The sequence below is a fragment of the Malaya genurostris genome, chromosome 1, assembly GCF_030247185.1.
Source record: "Malaya genurostris strain Urasoe2022 chromosome 1, Malgen_1.1, whole genome shotgun sequence".
NCBI lineage: Eukaryota > Metazoa > Arthropoda > Insecta > Diptera > Culicidae > Malaya > Malaya genurostris.
The window spans coordinates 135,352,011-135,371,338 of record NC_080570.1 but is presented as its reverse complement, the minus strand read 5'-3'; the positions used below and the strand labels follow the sequence as shown (position 1 = coordinate 135,371,338).

Sequence of the window (19,328 nt, the reverse complement as noted above, 5' to 3'; positions counted from 1 at the left end):
GCAAAGGGAATATACCTCTACCCCACGATGTACAATAACAATGGTGGCAAGATAAGGCGGTTTTCGCTGTGTGTAATTTTCTCACGAAATTAAGTATAGTGCTGGGATCCACGCAAGTAAACATAGGAACGAAACATGGCTCAAAATTCTGTTTCAGAGCTAATATCAGCTGTATTCAAGGAAGGACGAATCTTACAAAAGTAAACAAATCGAGTTTTTCTCTCCTACACGCAGGGAAAAATTATGTAAAAGTAACTAAAGTTTGGTTTCTCGCAACGATTTATTTTATTGAAATAGTGACAACAGAAAATTTGCTTTAATATAGCAAACATTGTTGCTTGAAACTACAAAACTAGATGTTTGATTTGTCTCAGTGAATTAGTTTATTTCAATAAATATTTCGTAAAAAATAACAAATATTTGACTTATGCATTCCTGCCAGTTTCTTAACAAACAATTCCATAGTAAATTTAACTTGCAAAATCAGTTTACAATGAACTAACTTTAGATGAAGGTAATCTTTATAGTGCTTTGAATTTATAAACTTGGCAGTTGAAATAAATGAAATGATATAAACCTAAATGATTATTCTCTCTACTTACGCTTTTTGTTTCTTAAAATCCTTTTTTTTTGTTGTTGTTAAGAGTGAAATAATTTCTTTCAAGTAATTTAGAGGGTTATTTTTGATACATTTTTTCTCGATTTATTTTATTTTAGCAATTCTTATTACTTACATTAAAGAAATTACAATTATTTAGAACCACAATCATGGCGCGATGCCATTGCAGATCAGTTAAAATAGAGATATCCTGCAAGAATTTTTTTTTGTTAAGAAAACGTGTCATGTAATATGAGTTTTCTAATATTATTGATTATCAATATTTACGCTTGTATTGTTGAAATGCACCACGGAAAAGAAATGAGCAGATGAAATTTCACTTTTTGAAACACGTACAAACTATATTGTTTATTCAAGGTTGAAAAAGTTTCTCTGATTTGTAAGAAATATAACTGACACGATTAATTTTCACAATAAACGGTGTTGAAGTGTACAAATTAGATCATAGATGAAAGGAATCAATTTTTTTATTAACATAAAGATAAATTAGAATTGAATCAACAAAGATTTTGCCAATAAAATCAACTCAACTTTTGTTGATAAGCAAATAATTGGTAGTTTATCACATGGATCAATAAGTCCCGAGACTAAAGCAGAGATGGCGCTCGTAGTAAACCAGTAACTACATCTTTCTAGAGTACTAACCTTTACTTGAAACGGGTCCAAATTTTAAGTCGATCCGACCAGAAACAGCTGAGTTAACGAGGTTGGAGTAAAGTCGTTTTGTAGTTTGTTTAAAAAATGGAAAAAATCGAGTTTCGTGTTTTGATAAAACATTGTTTTTTAATGGGTAAAAACACCGTGCAAGCGAAACAATGGATTGAAAAATGTTATCCGGACCCTTGTCCATTAAAAGCAACGATTTGTCGATAGTTCGTCGAGTTTAAACGTAGTCGTACCGACACAAATGACGCGGAACGCTCGTGTAGACCTGTGGAAGCCGTTACACCGGAAAATGTGAGTGAAGTGACAAAAATTATAATGAAAGATCGTAAAGTGAAGCTCCGTGAGATTGCTTAGATGACACAGATATCATATGGAAGTGTATTTACTATCCTTCATGCAAATTGAGCATGAAAAAGGTTTTTTCCAAGTGGGTGCCGCGATTTCTGCAATGCACCCTGCCACAAGTCGATGAAAATAATGGCGAAATTGAACGAATTGGGCTTTGATCTGCTTCCCCACCCCCATACTCGCCAGATTTAGCCCTCAGTGACTACTGGCTCTTTGCTGATCTTAAAAAAATGCTCCAGGGAAAAAGATTTGGCTCAAATGAGGAGGTCATCGCTGAAACTGAAGCTTATTTTGAAGCGAAAGATAATTTTTTTTATAAACATGGTATTGAAAAATTGGAAAAACGTTGGAACCATTGTATCATCCTAAAAGGTGATTATGTTGATGAATAAAAAAAATTTTTGCAAAAAAATGGGGATATGAGGTTCCGTTCCTCTAACCTAAACGAAGACAAAAAACAACTAGTTCTTCTGAGAGCATATCTGCTGTTGAACATTCGCATTGTGAGTTTCGCTTCAAACCAGAGCGATTGCGTCATCCAGCTTCTGGTCGTATGTATTGGAGAAAAAGAAAACGAAAAGTGGACATCGATGGGGAACATTATACAAAATTAGCCGTTATAATGGCTCTAAGTGTTATCGATAGAACTATGAAGATTATTTTTTTGCAAATAGGAGGTAGAATCATCAGTTTGATAGTTTCTTTCATTCAAATATTGATATGTATGAAATATAGAAATATATGAGCGATTGTACGACTTGTGTTATGATTATATTTATGTATTGATTTCCTCTAGGACACGCCGGCGAACGACCGCAACTTGGTTAAAGCCGGGTATAAATAAACGATATATATTTCCTCTAGGTCAAGGCTCAAACTTACAAATGACTTTGACTGGTACCCTTCTTCCTGAAATACAAACGTAATAATCCGTAACCAAATAATCCTTTCCAAGACTACAAAGTCACTAACGGTTCTTTTAGGACCCCAAATGTAAGTGAAGAGCTTATTTAGAAATTAACAAACTCAATCTTTCGAAACCGAATTCTTTAGGATAATCAAATCTTAAACGATCAAACGGTATTGAATCAGTTTTGTGGAACACTACAATACCATAATCAATAAAGCAAATAGCATGCTGGGCTTTATTAAACCTAACCGTCAATTACGAACCAGGAAATTATTTTTAGAAAGAAACATTAGAACAAATTACGCCAAATATAGCCCAATCAATCGAATAATGCGCCACTACAATCAATATTGCGAACATCTTGACCTTGGTATGTCCAAAAATGAAATGAAATTCTAGTTTAGTCGTAGAAATAATGCGTAGTATCTAAGTAAACATTGTAAACCATTTATATGTAGTCTACATATGCTTGACGAAAATAAAAATAAATAAAGTTAATATTTATATACATCTCAAATACGTCAATCTCGCGGCTTTGTCTCTGTCTTACCTACTGTAAGTTTTTTCTTTATTTTGTTAAACCAAAGTGTGGAATCGAAATTAGGAGTAATTTTTTTGCGGAATTGAGACATTCTTACAATTGAGATTGGGAAAGTTTTGCCTCGAGCAGAGATGTCTATCTTCTCTGTGTGACGAAGAGCAAGCAAAATTTCTCCCCTCGCACTGACAACTTCAACGAGAGCTCTTCTCTTTCACATTTATACACCACTGTTGTATAAAGTGTGCACGCATCATGAGTGCGTTTGTTTATTTCCTTTTACCTCTTCCACTGAATCGCACCAAAGTGCTAGAGCATTAGCTAATAAATTCTCTGAGGTGGATGCAGATACTTTCATAGAGGTGTACACGCCGGTGAGCACTCTGCTGTATGGTTTGCGTAGAAAAAGCGTGGACACGCAAAATCAGCAAAATAAAACAATTTATCGTAAAATTTTCGGTTTTCCTTGCAAATTTTTCATAGCAAGGCCAGATCTACTCTCTATTAATTGAAGTTCACAGAAGTGTTCGCTCACCATCACGCGCCAGTGGTCACTTGTAGAGATGGGCAATTCGTTCGCGAACGGTTCAAAAGAACTAGTTCTTTTGAAAGAATGAACGAGTTATAGTTCTATTTTCGAGAACGGTAGTTCCTCAGTTCAAAGTCGAGAGATTTTTTTTTTTTGTTTTTTAAGCTCGCTCAACCTTTTTTCAAGAACGGTACTAATAAGAAAGATTCGTCACGAAACCTCAGTTCTATTTCGAGGGACCTTTTTTTCCTCGCTTAAGCTTACAAAAGTAAGTTCTCGTTTAGTCTTTAAACTACCAAACCAACTATGAATAGAACGAACGAACGGCTCTGGAGAACTAGTTCTTTCAACAGAACTCTGCATCACTGAACGGTTCTTTAAAATGAACTGTTTTGCCCTCACTTGGGTGTATTTAGACGAGAGCGCGTGTGAGCGATTCATGCGAAGAGAATGTGTTTCACTAGCGCCAGCTGCTTTAACCACAAGCACACACTCAAATGCTGTCTATTCGACACTGAGAAGAAGTGCGCTTTCCTCTTTGTGCGGTGCTTCGTTTTTTGCATCCTCGGTGTGGACAAGAATCCTGCTCCAGCGTGTATCACTCTGGTGAAATGCCATCTCTGGCCTCGAGTCACCTTAATAGAATCATGATGGAAAGCTAGGTTTACATACATGGACCAGTTTTTAATTGATTAGGAATATACAGAAATATACTTGGACTGAGAAAATTTTTATTCAGTTTCATTCGTAAAACTAACCATCCCAAACGAAACCGCCTCTACTGCCATCGTTTGCTTCCAGACAGTTCCAACTCGGGAACGGGATTCTCCAAAAGTTCTTGCGCGTGCGTACTTTCTACGTGCTTACGACGGTAGTCTTTTCTTGGGTATGTATTGGAGCAGTAGAAGCAAGGGAATGGTCTCTGCCTCTCGTGAAACAAACGGACATGCCGATTTCGATCAGAGCTACAAGAAAAATTCCTTCTGCATTGCGGACAGGGAAATTTTTTCTTGCCGGTGTGTATTCGAACGTGAAACTTAAAACAGCTATCCCGAGCAAAAGTTTTCGGACAGTATGGACAGACGAGCGGACGTTCACCGGTATGCAAAAGAGCATGTTCTAGAAGATTTTTACGCGTTTTGAATCTTCTGGGGCACTCTTCACATCGATATTGATCTGCCTGATTCGTGTGCCGGCGAACATGCCTGCGATATGTATCCCTGTTACTGAATGTCATTGAGCAATGCATACACTGAAACGATTGATCACCGCGGTGAAAGATTTCATGATCTCGAAGAATACTAGCACCAGTGAAGGTTTTACCACATTGCGTACATTGATGAATCTTAGCGTACTTCACTCGTCTTATCTGATGGGCGTACAAGTGCTTCTCGTTTGTGAAGTTGTGGAAGCAAATCTGGCAGACAAATGGACGATTTTCGTTTGGTGGAGGTTTTTCCGGCAGATGCACTTTATCGGAGTGTGCTTTGAGGGCATCTCTGGTTTCAAACTTTTCGACACATCCGCAGCATGTACGATACTCATCGGAAACCCTCGTGTTTGGTCCATGTAGCCTTTTATAATGTGAAAGCACTCGCTTACGGGCAGAGAATATATCACCGCATATTTTGCATTGAAAATCAATTTTGTTAATTTTTTGATGATTTTTGTACGAACTGTTATTACTCAAAATTTTGAAACAAATCTCACATTGTTTCTTGCCTTTCAGAAGATCAATCGACACGGAATTCATTGAATGTATCGTTTCACTATGGGCTCTCAGTTCATCCAGAGTAGCGCAACTAGTTTTGCATCCGCAGCAACGGAAAGTCACTGCCGAGATTTCATTGAAAATGTCAGCAAATTTATGTCTGTTAACAGGAGGTTGTTCATGCAAAGATTCTGTACTCTTTTCTCCGTCCTGTTCGTCCGATTCAAGATCGCTATCATTGCTATCATTTGCCGTTTGAGATTCAGTCACATAGTGTTTAAAAGTGTCGTTGCCAACCATTGTTTCATCATTCTTTTGAGAAGTAAAATTCAACGGGTCCATTTCGAGTGACACAAGCGAGGTACAAGTTCTTCCATCACTAAAATCAATATTTGTGTATTAGGGCTCAGTTTTATCAAAATTAATTGCAACACCTACCAGGACTGTTTGATGGGTTCTTGTTTCTCCAGTATATCGATGAAGTCCATTTCAACATTTCAGCTACACCTGAAGTATCATTCATTTGATAATTATTTTGATAAATAGAAAATGTATTCTCATTTCCCAGTTGCTTCCACAACTTGCAGTTATTGTCTGCAACTCCAACTATTTTCCAAACTTCCAGTTCAGGTACCTGGAAGATTTTTCTCCACCAGACAATCAAGTAATCGAATTGAAAATTTACCGGAAACTAAACGTTGCGTAACTTGAACATCTTTGTTAAGATCGTTGACTTAGAGTAGCATTTCGTCTCTCTGTTCTTTAATCACTAAATTGCACGTGATGCCTGTACGGTTGCTAATCCACAGATGTGATCAAATAAAAATCTTCCAAACTATTTTTATACATATGTGCGCTTTCGAATGCCGCGAACAGTTGCAAAACGAAATAAAAATTAGAATTGTTGCTAGTTGTGACTAATTTGGAAAACGTGGTTCAATTCACTTATCGGTACAACATCCCTTTGTCATACATTTATTTGTTTAGCATCACAAACCAGTATGCTCGTGTGCCACATTCTCATCATTATTCGAAGATACGAGGAGACATGCTAAACACTAGTGATGATTAGTGATTATGAGAGTAGTACAGAATGGATTGATGAAGTATCGGCCAACTAGACATTTTACTAAGTTTGCTATTCTGGGTCAAAAAAAAATATTAAAATATCCAAGCAGTATGTCGGTTATGACACTTATGCTATTATTTCTCCAGAACAAATCATTTGAACGTGATCTGTCCGCAAGTTTGACGATATCGGTTGAGTTATACAGAAAATAGAGCGGTTTTCGATTTAGTTTAGTTAAATGATTATATAACCAGAGCCACTCTGTAGCTTTGAAAGGAACCAATTTTTTTTTCTAAATTTATTCAGCTATTATTAGGTTGTTTTATGGTTCCGTGTAGAGTCACCACATTATATCCCGCATACAACGCCAGATATACAACTCAAACGATACAACCGTATCCGCCATGTTTTTTCCAGATTGAAATCTTTGACATTTTCAGCGAAGGTGAGAAGATGAAAACGCTCTGCTAACTTAGATACAGGCGACTTTGTTTTGTCAAATTGGATTTGACAACCGTCACTGAATCAATTTTGGTAGCCGTCTGGTGGCCATGGCTGCCCAGGTAGCCAAAACGATATGCGGGATTTAGCGGATTACTCGACTTCCAGCAGACCCTGTCAGCTTGGAGCGATCTCAATCTTCAGTTCAGCAACGCCATCGCAAGGCGTCTCATTCAACATGTCATGTCAATTGTATGGGTGCGCAGTGCTGCTATTTTGGCGCGTACGAATTTGACATTTCTCTCCCCTACTTCTATGTACATGATTCGATGCGGACTCGCCTGAGGGCGCCATGGTCGCAAAAAAGGATGTTGCCAAAGATTTGTTCGGGAAATGTGAGAGCTGGATATCTTGTTAATATGTTGTCTTTGCTTCCAGTCAACAATCTGCAACAAAATCGGATACAACATCTAAACTTTGTATTTAAGAAACAATATTACTGACAACATTATTCGACGAATATGCAATACTGCTGTTATAGCGACGCGAAAAGTCAAAGCGAATGAACTATTTTTTCACTTACACTTTCAACCAATGCATCGAACAGAAATAAAGCATCTTACTCTAACCAGTAGTTTTAATATATGAAATGAATGGCGGTACATCATCCACAGACTAACAGACAGGACACTCGAATTAGATTCTTCAATCATTTTAACGGTCATTTCGAATATTCCTTTATTTGGGATAGTACTCACATGTGTCATGATGGCGCCACGTTACCCTATCAAAAACAATTCATTCAACAGAGTTGCCATTCATACAGAATTACCTGTAATGTATTGATTTGTATACGTCCATGCGAATTTCATGCAGGATACAGATTTAATACATATTGCCAAAACTATATACATAATTGTGCCTACTTCTCATCCTTCAACACAATACAAAATAGAACCCGTTTTGTTACAATATTTACTTGCTTCTGGTCTGCCGCCACCTAATTTCGGGTGAAATCTACCAACACAATAAACAATAGTCTAGATGAATAACGTTGAGTCAAATAAATGGTTACCTTCCAACATCGCGAAAAAGTTAAATATATTATCAACGTAATCCAATAATTTATTGTGACGATTCATTTTCAAATATTTTGATGAAATCAGGCATCACTGCAAGCAGCTGATCGGTGTTGACAAACGAGGGGAAACCAACTAGTAAAAAAACTTTTACATAACACAAGGGGTGTACAGATAGTAAATAGTTTGCGCTGTACAATATAGGTGGAACTAGTGCATCACGAAAAATTATTTTTATAAGAATTTGCTCATACTGTCATGTCTGTTAGTCTGTGCATCATCTTCGCTGGCTTGTAAATCATCGGAAAGCGGTGTTGATGCAACACCAGGCAATCTGGTGACGAATTCCAAATGAACTGCATGAGTTTGAAAATTTTCATGATGGCACATGTGTCGCCAAAATCATTTCCACATGGTTTGAGATTCTTTTTGTTAAGCAGTTATTCGATATATAACCTCATATATGAAGAAACATATTCATTTGCCACATGAATAAGCGATGATTGATTTAATACAGTATTTCAGACCATTCTTAATATCTTGAATCTTGGTTTAATAACACCTAGTGCATATTGACTCCATCACAGTATATATTGAATACTATTGATATATTTACAACTTATTGAAATCGTCCGAAATGCGTACTTGTATAAACGTCTCACGTGTACATTATCAGTTAGAATGATTCGATTATATAGGAGCATTGCTAACAATAAGAGTTTAAGCTTATATCACCTTATCAGCGGTCTAGGAGCAATGAACGCTCAGTTCAACGACCAATGATGCAATTAGATAAAACTGGAAGCAGCGAAAATATTTGGGCAGTTATTGAATGAATTTGATTGTTGCAGCTATGGAACGGAAAGCAATTAAAAGAGTTTCGATAATAATTCTTTTAATGGTTAACCGTAGCTCAATAGTGATGTGCAGTGGTCAAAATGCATTATGTGAGGATCAGCTAGAAGCAATACGCTCTGGATTTAACGATAAGAAAAGTTGGGCTCTAGAATGTATACATCGAATATTGTTTGCATGTTGACAATTTTAATAGTGCATATATTTTAGTGTTCGATTCATGGGGAACCTGGCCATCTGGTCAGTTTTCGGGGAATCAGTATGATTTTGGAAGCTTTGATCAGTGTCTAGGGTACAGTTACAATCACGTGGATGTCGGACTGATTCGCGGTAAATATTGCATAGTCGTATTACCGCGATTATTAGATAACTTAACAGAACAAAATCGGTTCTTTGTGGACATGAAAGGGTATAATGAATAACATTCGTTTTATTTGTGATTAACTGATTTTTTATGATCCTGCAGTATCGATGGAGTCGGAATTGGATCTTGCTTTCCAAACACATGCAACGAAGAGCAGCATCTTCATAAGTCAATGGAACGCCTGATTGAAATGCGATTTGGCATAGTTTCCGATCATTTAACTATTTATTGTGAAAACAATTCTGCTTCATTAGGAACAGCAGAAGTAACGGCGATGTAAGTTTCGAGATGATCAATCTAGATTGAACTTATGATTTGGGATAAATTGGCCAGCAATTTTTGGAAATTTCTTCTTAATTCAATAACAAATTCTGTACTCTAGTCAAGTATTGAAAACAATTCAAATATGTTATTGTTTCCAATCAGTGAAACAGTTGTCACAGTCAATTTTCGGAATCCGGAGTGATAGTTTGAGTTTGCTGAATAGCCAGAACGGTTGCGGAACGATATTGGTTGAATTTTTGGCCAAAAAAAAATACGAAGAATCAATGCTGTATGCGACGGTGTATTATCGTGGTACAAAAAAACAAGACTTGTCGGCCCATAATTTCGGCCTCTTTTTACGAATAGCTTTGTACAAAGGACACATAAAACTCAAATAGTGTTCTTTGTTGACAGGAAAGAATTAGGAGTGCACCACACCGCGATAATCAAAGAAAACTGTCAAAATTACCTTGATTTTTGACTTGCTTTGACGTGACGCGTTCTCGACCCTTCATGAACAACTTTCACCAATCAAAAACACTTGCTCGCGACATACAATTATCACCAAAGGCTTTTTGCAACATTCTGAACGTTTCGGCACCAGAAATTTGATTTCACACACAAAATTTAATGAAACTTCTTTGTTGAATAATTTCACTCATTGAAAAAATCGTCGATTGCACTTTTAATACTTCAGAAAGACAGACGTATACTGAACACTACTGAATATTTTGACGTGACACTTAGCACAGATGTCACTGACAGTCATATCAAGCTAGAAAAAAATTTCGACGAATAAGGTGTGAGATATCCTCTTAGTAAGGAGTGGTTTTCTGGTTCTTCGTGTATTTAACAGTTTAAGTTTAATTACATCAAAGACATCATATTACCAATATATCCAGCTCTCACATTTTACGAACAAATTATAAGCGACATACTTTTTTTTAACATGGCGTTCTCAGTTGAGTCCGCATCGAATCTCGTAAAAATAAGTAGCCCTCTAAGGAAAAAAAAACGTCAAACGGAAGTCCATCGTTGGTCCAATACGTTGAATCGTTGGTCCGATGAATGTCCAATAAATCGTCCTACGGGAGGCCGATTTTAAAACAGAGCATTGAACCTAGCGCCGTTTTAACATACCCGGCAGACAGAGGTCCACAGAACAGAGGTTTCTGGCAGAATTCCGGCAAAAATGGCTGGCAGACATAGCCAGCCGTCTGGGGGGAAAACTGCCCACCGCGTACAAGTTGGTTATTGGAAAACTTACACTCAGACAGAAACGTTTTTACTGGATTTGAATCTGAAAATGTCAAAAAGTATGTTACATAAATGCGATGTGATGGTATGAAGTGTGCAAATGAAATGAAGAATGCAAAAGTATCTAATTCGATGAAAATGATTCATTGTTAACCTATCTTATCTCATTCACTTGACTTTCACTATCACCCTCTTGTGAGGAATTCTGGCAACCCTCAGAAGGCTGGCTGCATTCCGGCAGCTGTCAAAATTGTACAGGCGAAATTGCGTCATTACCTCGCCGTATGTGTCTTGTTTATTTCTCTCTTCCTTCTTTTTTCTTTTTTTTTAATTCGACTTCATTTGATGTTCGTCAATTCCGCATGTGCATACAAAAAAAGAATCTTGAGACGAGTTAAATGAGATTGAAATATTGGTATGTTTGGTATTGAGAAAGCACTGTTATTGGCAATAATATTTTTCTTAATTATTATTATGAAGGGCAATAATTTATTGCCTTTCAAATGACTTTTTAATAAAAAAAAATGAAACCAGCACGCTAAAAATGTAGAACCGATTCAAAACGGTTCTGCCAATCTTGTATGGCAAAAATCTGACAGAAACAGAACCGTTAATAACCGCTAGGCGAAATTCTCTGCCGGAAACGGTTGTTGGATTGTTGCCAGACTTTTGCCGGAATTCTGGCAGAATTCCAGCAAGAACGGCTGGCAGACATAGCCAGCCGTCTGGGGGGAAATCTGCTCGCCGCGTACAAGTGGGCACCCACATTATCAGAACCGAATGGATTCCGAATTAATTCCGAATCGGCGAGAAATTTTCATTCGGAATTCCATGTGGAAATCATGTGGAATTCCGAATCAATTCCAAGTCCAGTGCAACATTCGATTCCGAATGAATTTCGCCTACAACCGATTGATTCGGAAATCTGTCGGAATTGAGTGAGAACGTTTCGCGCTGATTTTCAGTTTAGTTTTAAATGAAAACATTACATAACTGAATATACAAATTTAAATCTTCATGTTTTTTGGATAAACAGAACTAGTAAATAACCAGTTCTTCTTAGAATTCCAACATAAAATGTTGAAATTCGCTGGAAATTAACAAAACGGCCTACCTTAGTCAGCATCATTTATTCCTCTAGCTGGAGTGTAGTGAAATGGCTTAAGGCGCCTAAATTTTACACTAACACATTCATAAAATGAGCGAATATTCAATGACATTTATAATGTCACTGTCAATCGGGTTGATCGAGCAGCCAACTCAGGCGAAAATTCTAGCACTGAAAAATCATGCAGTCGAGTAAGAAGTAAGTCGAGTAAGGGCATGTTCATATAAGAATCCCCAAACTCATAATATCCCAGTTTTTTTACATTTTGCTTACTTCCACTACTAATTAAAAAAATTCTATCTTTTCGTAGAATTTTATTTTCACTAATCTTCGGTGCCGTGATTGCTAGTACCATGTACGACGTGTTTGGAATATTGAACGGAAGGAAACAAACCGCTTGTCTAACAACCTTTTCTGTTTATTCCAATTGGGCGAAGCTCACCAAAATAACAGAAACCAAGCAGGATCAGGGTAGTAAATCTGAGATAATCGAATGTCTTCATGGTGTGCGTGTTTTAGCGATCATGTGGATAATATACGGACACTCGTATATGTTGATGATGTCAGCACCTCTTATAAATCCGGCTTCCACGATTGAAGTAAGTACTATTTATAGATATCAATTGAAGGTAATTTTTACTAAATGACATCTTTTTGTTGAAATGTTTATGATTTATTCCTTAGAATTACTAGTAATGCAAATACCTTTGACATCTCATTATCATTTTTTTTCAAAATTTCTCAACATAGCTACAAAGTTAAAACAAGACAAATATTTTAAAGCATTTTAGTCGGATATTAACAATTATAGCTTCCAAAGATCAGGAATAACCTACATTTTGAATCTGGGTCCGTAAAATCATATTATTTTCGAAGTTGATTTAAGCATTTTTATAATGCTCACAGAAATTAGTAATTGTAGTATCTATAGCCATCCAATTGCCTTCATCTTACGTCTTATAATTGTCTAATATTTTCGTATTGGAATGAATTGTAGACAATTGAGCGTATTAATATCCTTCTTGGCGAAATCCACCTTACTGTTGCGTTCAAACTACACGGAACATAACAAAGCTATTATTGCCTTTCTCTATATAAAGCAGAGGTGGAAATAAACCCATGTTGTGCATGAAAATGTGAATCAAGATATCTGATTGTGAATCAAAAAACCGAACACCGTGAATTAAAAAATTGGGTAACAAAACTAAAAGTGCGATTATGTTTTAAATTGTGGGAAATGAAATTGAAGACCTTTTTAAATTCGATGTAAAACCAAAATTCATCTTATCAAAAATTATTCATTTCAAAATTCATAATAATATCTACAATAAATATGTGATATGAAAAGATAATACTGACTACTTTTATTTACTGTGAATCAAAAAATTTGCTTATTTTCACCCCTGTTATAAAGGAAATAGAATTGCTGGAAATTGACTTTCGAACGGAGCCTCAGAGATCCATAGTGTTATATACCACCGCTCAGTTCCCTCGAAGATAGCTGAACCGATTTCTTCAAATTTAGGCTCGTTTGAGAGTTACTTTTGGTCGTTGATCAAGTTCGAAAAACAAATGGCTGTGACTTTTGAATCCGAAGATAAAATGGTATAAGTGACGCAACCGACAAATTTTTTCAGAGATGATTTAACCGGTTTCAACAAACTTAGACTAGTTTTGAAGCTCCTATTAGGCTATTTATGAAGTTCGAAAATCAAATGTGACGTAACCGACAAAACGTGCGTTTTCTCTCCACTGAACCGATTACGTTAGGATCGTTTGAAAACTACTATTGGTTCATCAATGAGTTCGAATGGCTGTCACTTACGGTTCCGGTGATATAATGGAATAAGTGACGTAAACGTCAAAACTCATTACTGCCTTATTTTCTTATATTTAGGGTTACCCGATATCAATAATTTTAGACTGAATTTAATAAATTTTTTTGTTATTTTACGTGAAGTAGAACTACTGTTTAGGTATGTAGTGTTAGGTTAAAAAATAAGTGGAAAAACTTCGGAAATTCTCCAGTAAAACTAGTCCAACGGGGCTCCAACTCCTCATATTGAAAATGGCTCAACAATGGACATCTGTCTGCCGGGTTTGTTGAACGAAAAAAATGGCATTCGGTTCAACGGTCTGTTTCAAAATCGCAAACGGCCCCCCGTTGAACGATTGATTTGACGTTCATTGGACCAATGATCCAACGTATTGAACCAATGAAGAACCACCATTGAACGTTTTATTTTTTCTAACAGGGATCAATCGAGTAAGTATACACTGATAAAAATTTGCACGATCGATTCATATGTAAACACCACTTCAATTTAATATGCTTTTTCATATAATACATAACCAAAGCGATTTGCTTCAAGATTTCATGTGCAAATTCACTATGATGCGAGATTAGATTTTTTTTCAGTTAGCTTTGATGTGTTTTTCCTTTGGATGTGATGTTTTTTGATATTGAATCGAACTATATGTGTTAAACACTTCATTTTCTAGTGCAAATGAGTACAGCACAAATGTATATGCAAAACACTTTAACCGGTCAACTCTGTTTCAATTGAAATCTATGTGGAAAATTATGTGACATTCACATGAAATGCATATAGAATCTAAAGGTAACGATATATCTGATCGTTTTTAAGTGCATTTCATATAAACGTAACATGATTTCCACTAAATATCAACAGTTTTTACACTCATTTTATGAGTTAAGTGTTTATTTTCATGAATTTCATGTGTTCTACAAGCAGTGATAGATCGAATGCTTTGCACATGATGCTAGCGTGCAAATTATTTTCAGTGTACACAGGCCACATACCCAGTGAATTATGTCGAGCCGCAGCGATACTAACTTCGGTCCGATTATCGTATCGATAGTGCACGGACAGTACTGGCCCATTTGCATCAACAGTGTCAGTCTAAAAATGCATTGACATTATCAAGCTGTCGTTTTCCCTCTAAAATTTACTGTGAACGGATAATGAAACGATGGAAAAAGATGTCATTGCTACAACAAAACTATCTGAGTCTGCAGCAGCAGATTTCTCACCAAATCATCATTTTCTTGAAATACATACATTGCTCGAAATTAATGTTACGTTTTCATGTTCTGGATTAAAATAGATATCCTGTCATACATTTGATTTATATCTTCTGCCTCAATCATTACAGTTAAATAAAACATTTTAATAGTATCTCATTCATTTCAGTGGACATCGTCGTTTTATAGTGCTCTAGTAATTGCTGGTCCTATTTCCGTCGATACGTTTTTCCTTTTAAGTGGACTACTAATCTGCTGGAGTATGTTGAAGGAGCTGGATCGAAACAAGAAACTAAACGTGTGTCTTCTGTATGTACATCGTTATCTAAGAATAACACCTGCCTTTGCTGCACTGCTTTTGTTTACTGTTGGAATATATCCACTAGTCAGTTCCGGGCCGGTTTGGAACAGTACATTGAAAATCACAGTTGGTAATTGTAACACATACTGGTGGTCAGCATTACTTCATATTCAAAACTATGTGAATCCAAATGAAATGTGCTTAGGTCACTCCTGGTACCTGTCGGTAGACATGCAACTGTTCCTGCTATCACCGTTTATCATTTATCCTTTATGGCGATGGGGTCATCGGATTGCCATTGCAATAGCACTGCTAATCGTTACATCAATGGCATTTATTTTCAGCGCTACTTTGAAGCATGACCTTAGAGCAAATATAATGTTTTCAAGCTTAGAACAGGATCGATACAGTTACGTGCCGACACACACTCGGATGGGCGCCTGGTTCGTGGGAATAGTGCTCGGATATATCTTGCATAGCACAAAGGATCATGTCGTCCAGTTATCCAAATCGAAGATAATCTTAGGATGGATATCATCGTTAGCCCTGATGCTGATGTGCATTTTCGGCGGCTATCCTTTGAATCAGTTTGATTCTGAGAATAACCCTATAATAGCCGACGCACTTTATGAATCTGCTAAACACGTTATGTGGGCTGTAAGTACGAGCTGGATCATTTTTGCCTGTACAAATGGATACGCTGGACCTGTAAACAAAATTTTGTGTCTCTCGGTTTGGCAACCACTAGGCAAACTATCGTACTGCATGTATTTGGTACATCTGCCTGTCCAAATGATTTTAACCGGCTCGCTGCGAACAGTACGTCATTTTAGTGATCTTCATACAATACACACATTCTGGGGTGACTTTATGTTTACTGCATTCGTTTCTATAATATGGACACTGTGCTTCGAAATTCCATTTGGAAATTTGGATATGTTGTTGCTGAGAAGTAGTAGGTATTCAGATACATATAATTGCACAATTAAACATATATTGATCATATTTGCAGAGAGAAAAGGCGTCAATAACTAATTGGACAGTTTGCAAATCTCTAAGGATGGAATAAATTGAGAAGCACTGATGTTTAACTGATCTATCTACACACTTAAATTTTTTAGCTGAGTCTCGGCAAAAAAATGCCGAGATTCGCACAGCCGAGTAATCAGCTATCATCTCGGCAAAAATAAAATTACTGAGCGTCTCGGCATCCTAAAATTTGACAAACGTCAAATATTGCCGAAATCGTCAGCATATGATTTACTGTTTGCTCAGTGAAACGTTCACTGAATATTCGGCAATCCAATAAAACGAAAAAATGAAAAAAATAAATTACCGAATCATCAGTAATTAAAAATTTAGTCAATTAATTTTGTTTGTATTTTCCCAACATTATAAACACGCCATTCAGGATAAAAAATTCATTTTATTATCACTTAAAGGAGGCTTACAAATTTGTTGCCAGTAGTGCTTAAAGCCTACCTGTAAACATGTAGCATAAATAAAAAGCGGCGTTTCCAGATGCGGCCACCTTGAGTCGAGCTGGAAATATGAAAATAAAAATATATATTGATTTTTGGCTTACAAAAATGTTCAATATTTAATGATGCATATACGGTATTGTTCAAAAAATAAACTTACTTTGATCTATTGAATTATTCCATGCATTGGGTTATTTTTTCGCATATCCCCCAAAGTTTTGTCTCGAGGACGCTTTGAGCCCCGTGTTGGGTGTTTTTCCCTTATAATCGCGAGTGCTCTGATAAAGTCGCTTTTTATCAAGCGAAACATGTCACTATATTTATTCAATATTTTTACTTGCAAGTGGTTCCACTCTTCTTCGAAGATTATCCATTTTTTTACTCGAGAATTTCATTAGAAAATAATCGCAAAATGCGAAGCGAAAATGTAACGCGGCAATAAATGACAGCTGTCGTGCTGAATCTCGGCAACAGCTAGCGCATATTCCGAAATCTCGGCAAACGTCTCTGCTGATGTCGGCATATCTGTTGTTTACTGATAAATTCAGCAAGCAATTATGCCAAATTTCGGCAAAGTGAAGCATTTTACCGAAATATCAGTGAATGCATTTAACGAAGCTCAGAAACATGCGTATTGATTACTGAGCAATCAGCAAATTTACGTGTTGCTGATCAGTTTCGGCATTTTATTATGCCGAGCTCAAGAAATGGTTTTAAGTGTGTAGTTTTATTTGAATCAACTTTCCATAATTTATTCCATTTTCGTGTTTTTGGTCATAGGACAGACTTACCGACGACACGACCAGGCACTCCGAAGAAAAATCAGCATTAAAACTGTTCGCTAACGATTCACCGTCAGTTACCACAAATCTAGCGACCCCCTGTAAATGATAAAAATAATCTTCTCGAGCAACACTGTTTAAGTTGCTATGGACTAGTTACCAAGGAACCCCAAAACAAATAAACATGTTTTGAAAGCGGTGGAATAGTTCTATTAGTGTTAAACTTTGTCCAAATTAAGCAGAAATGCATTTAAATGGACTCGATTTTCGGAATTTAATCGAAACTATGGATGAAACCAACGAACGACGACAATGATCTGCTTCCAGCGATTCATCCGTACACTTCAACTGCTAGCTTTTCTGGGCAGTAGGATTCGGTGTAATATGCCGGTGTCAAAATTGTTTTGTGTCGGTTGATTGCGCAGCAGTGGAAACAGTATTTCACTTTGTTGGCCACTATTCGAAGATTACTAGTGGAATTCCACGAAGAAATCATTTTACCGTACGTTATGAAGGTACCGCAGAGCACTAGCTTCGCTCAGCTCGTTGTCGGTCATTTCCATGTCTTCCTTCTCACACAACGGTTCCAAGTCAAGACCTGAATTTTGAACTCCGTAATATAATAACCGATCTGAAATTTATTTTGTTTACATTCATCGTGCCTTCGATATGCAGTAACCAAGGTTATGGTGACTGTTATTCAAAATCAATAAATATATCAACTTGTGCTGCCAGTTTAAAAAAATTCACTAGCGTTTTCGATTTGACATTTCCAGTTACTGAGGGGTAGTTAAATTTACGATACAGTTTTGATAGACGAGTGGCAGGTCGTGTAGTCGGACTTACTCTACTGTGGAGCGCTTTTTCAAAATTTACCCTGTACAAGCATGGATAGAACTTAATCGTGAATATCTCTTGTTGTGTTTAAAGCAGCAGCATATTATTTTCTCCATACCATTGAAAATATGTTCAGCAATTTATGATAAAATTTCAGTAGTATGAAATAACTACAAATTAATAAAAATTGTAGTTTTCTAAATTCGATTCACGATTGATGTCTTCGATTGACTAAAAACGGTTTCTCCAGAGCAGTCGTTCGAATTTTGCTGAATATCCAGAAGTCACATGGAGCTAAATCAGGCGAATACAGTGATTGTGGAACGATACTGGTTGAATTTTTGGCGAAAAACACTGATGGCACAGATGTCACTGACTATTCACAACAAAACACTACAACTTTATGAGATGACTCATAAAGTCTCATAAAATGTTCTTTTGAATATTGTTATGAATTTCAAGTTCCAAATTTAAACCGCCAAAATCAAGGAGATTAAAAGAATTTTTTTTTTATTGTAGCCTTTTAATTTATGACTTGGGTATACTTTGCTATTTGTTTCAAACAGTGTTGGTGATTGCCGATAATTTGACAGAAGCTGCTCCATATTGCTCTAAATATAGAGTACAATAGTATACAACATTTTCAATCCGGTGGAAGATGCTACAAGAACTCGTGTCTTTCAATACATGAACCGTGAGAAAATTTTTCTACATTTCTTCGCTCCACTTCATATTCTGAGTATTTCAAAGCCCCTAAAAAAATTACAATCTGATAATGATCGGTGCTGTGTGGAATTTACCAAGAAAGAACGTTGACAATTATCGCAGAAAATTGAATCGATGATTCAATTTGATGATTCTTACCTTATGATCAAAAAAGAACCGGAATTTTCATTTTAAAATTCCCGCGCTTGTCCAATCGGTAAACTTTTATTCTCTCAACGTTGGCAACACTTTTATACACATTCTGTCGAATTTTGACGCATATCGTACGATTAGTTTTTGTTTGGCGTCTATACAAAGAAGTTGAAAATTTTTCGTGTGGCGATTTTTATAATGGATGAAAATTTAGAACAACAGCTCGCCTTCGAAGCGCCATTCGATCGATTGTTATGCGGTTTCG

The 19,328-nt window shown here is 36.5% G+C and overlaps 2 protein-coding genes across 2 annotated transcripts; one reads left to right on the top strand and one right to left on the bottom strand.

Annotated features, from left to right (window-relative positions):
- Positions 1-4,319: 4,319 nt before the first annotated feature.
- LOC131425848 (zinc finger protein OZF-like) lies at positions 4,320-6,349 on the bottom strand. The gene is made up of 2 exons (XM_058588069.1): positions 5,760-6,349; positions 4,320-5,700 (listed from the first exon to the last, which is right to left on the bottom strand). The coding sequence occupies exons 1-2, from the start codon at positions 5,807-5,809 to the stop codon at positions 4,389-4,391; spliced, it is 1,362 nt and encodes a 453-aa protein (XP_058444052.1). The 5' UTR covers positions 5,810-6,349; the 3' UTR covers positions 4,320-4,388.
- A 2,403-nt stretch (positions 6,350-8,752) lies between these two features.
- Positions 8,753-17,305, top strand: LOC131425847 (nose resistant to fluoxetine protein 6-like). The gene is made up of 6 exons (XM_058588067.1): positions 8,753-8,920; positions 8,976-9,174; positions 9,232-9,405; positions 12,069-12,357; positions 14,974-16,060; positions 16,118-17,305. Exons 1-6 carry the CDS (start codon positions 8,764-8,766, stop codon positions 16,138-16,140), a joined length of 1,929 nt encoding a protein of 642 aa, XP_058444050.1. The 5' UTR covers positions 8,753-8,763; the 3' UTR covers positions 16,141-17,305.
- The last annotated feature ends 2,023 nt before the right edge of the window (positions 17,306-19,328 follow it).

What these genes read in the sequence shown, in the direction of transcription:
- LOC131425848 (XM_058588069.1), bottom strand. Translation starts at nt 5,809, where the DNA reads ATGGACTTCATCGATATACTGGAGAAACAAGAACCCATCAAACAGTCC. An exon ending in GAACCCATCAAACAGTCCTG is followed by an intron (nt 5,701 to 5,759) that starts GTAGGTGTTGCA and finishes TATTGATTTTAG; the next exon opens with TGATGGAAGAACTTGTACCT.
- LOC131425847 (XM_058588067.1), top strand. Translation starts at nt 8,764, where the DNA reads ATGGAACGGAAAGCAATTAAAAGAGTTTCGATAATAATTCTTTTAATG. An exon ending in GAAAAGTTGGGCTCTAGAAT is followed by an intron (nt 8,921 to 8,975) that starts GTATACATCGAA and finishes CATATATTTTAG; the next exon opens with TGTTCGATTCATGGGGAACC. An exon ending in ATCCGGCTTCCACGATTGAA is followed by an intron (nt 12,358 to 14,973) that starts GTAAGTACTATT and finishes CATTCATTTCAG; the next exon opens with TGGACATCGTCGTTTTATAG.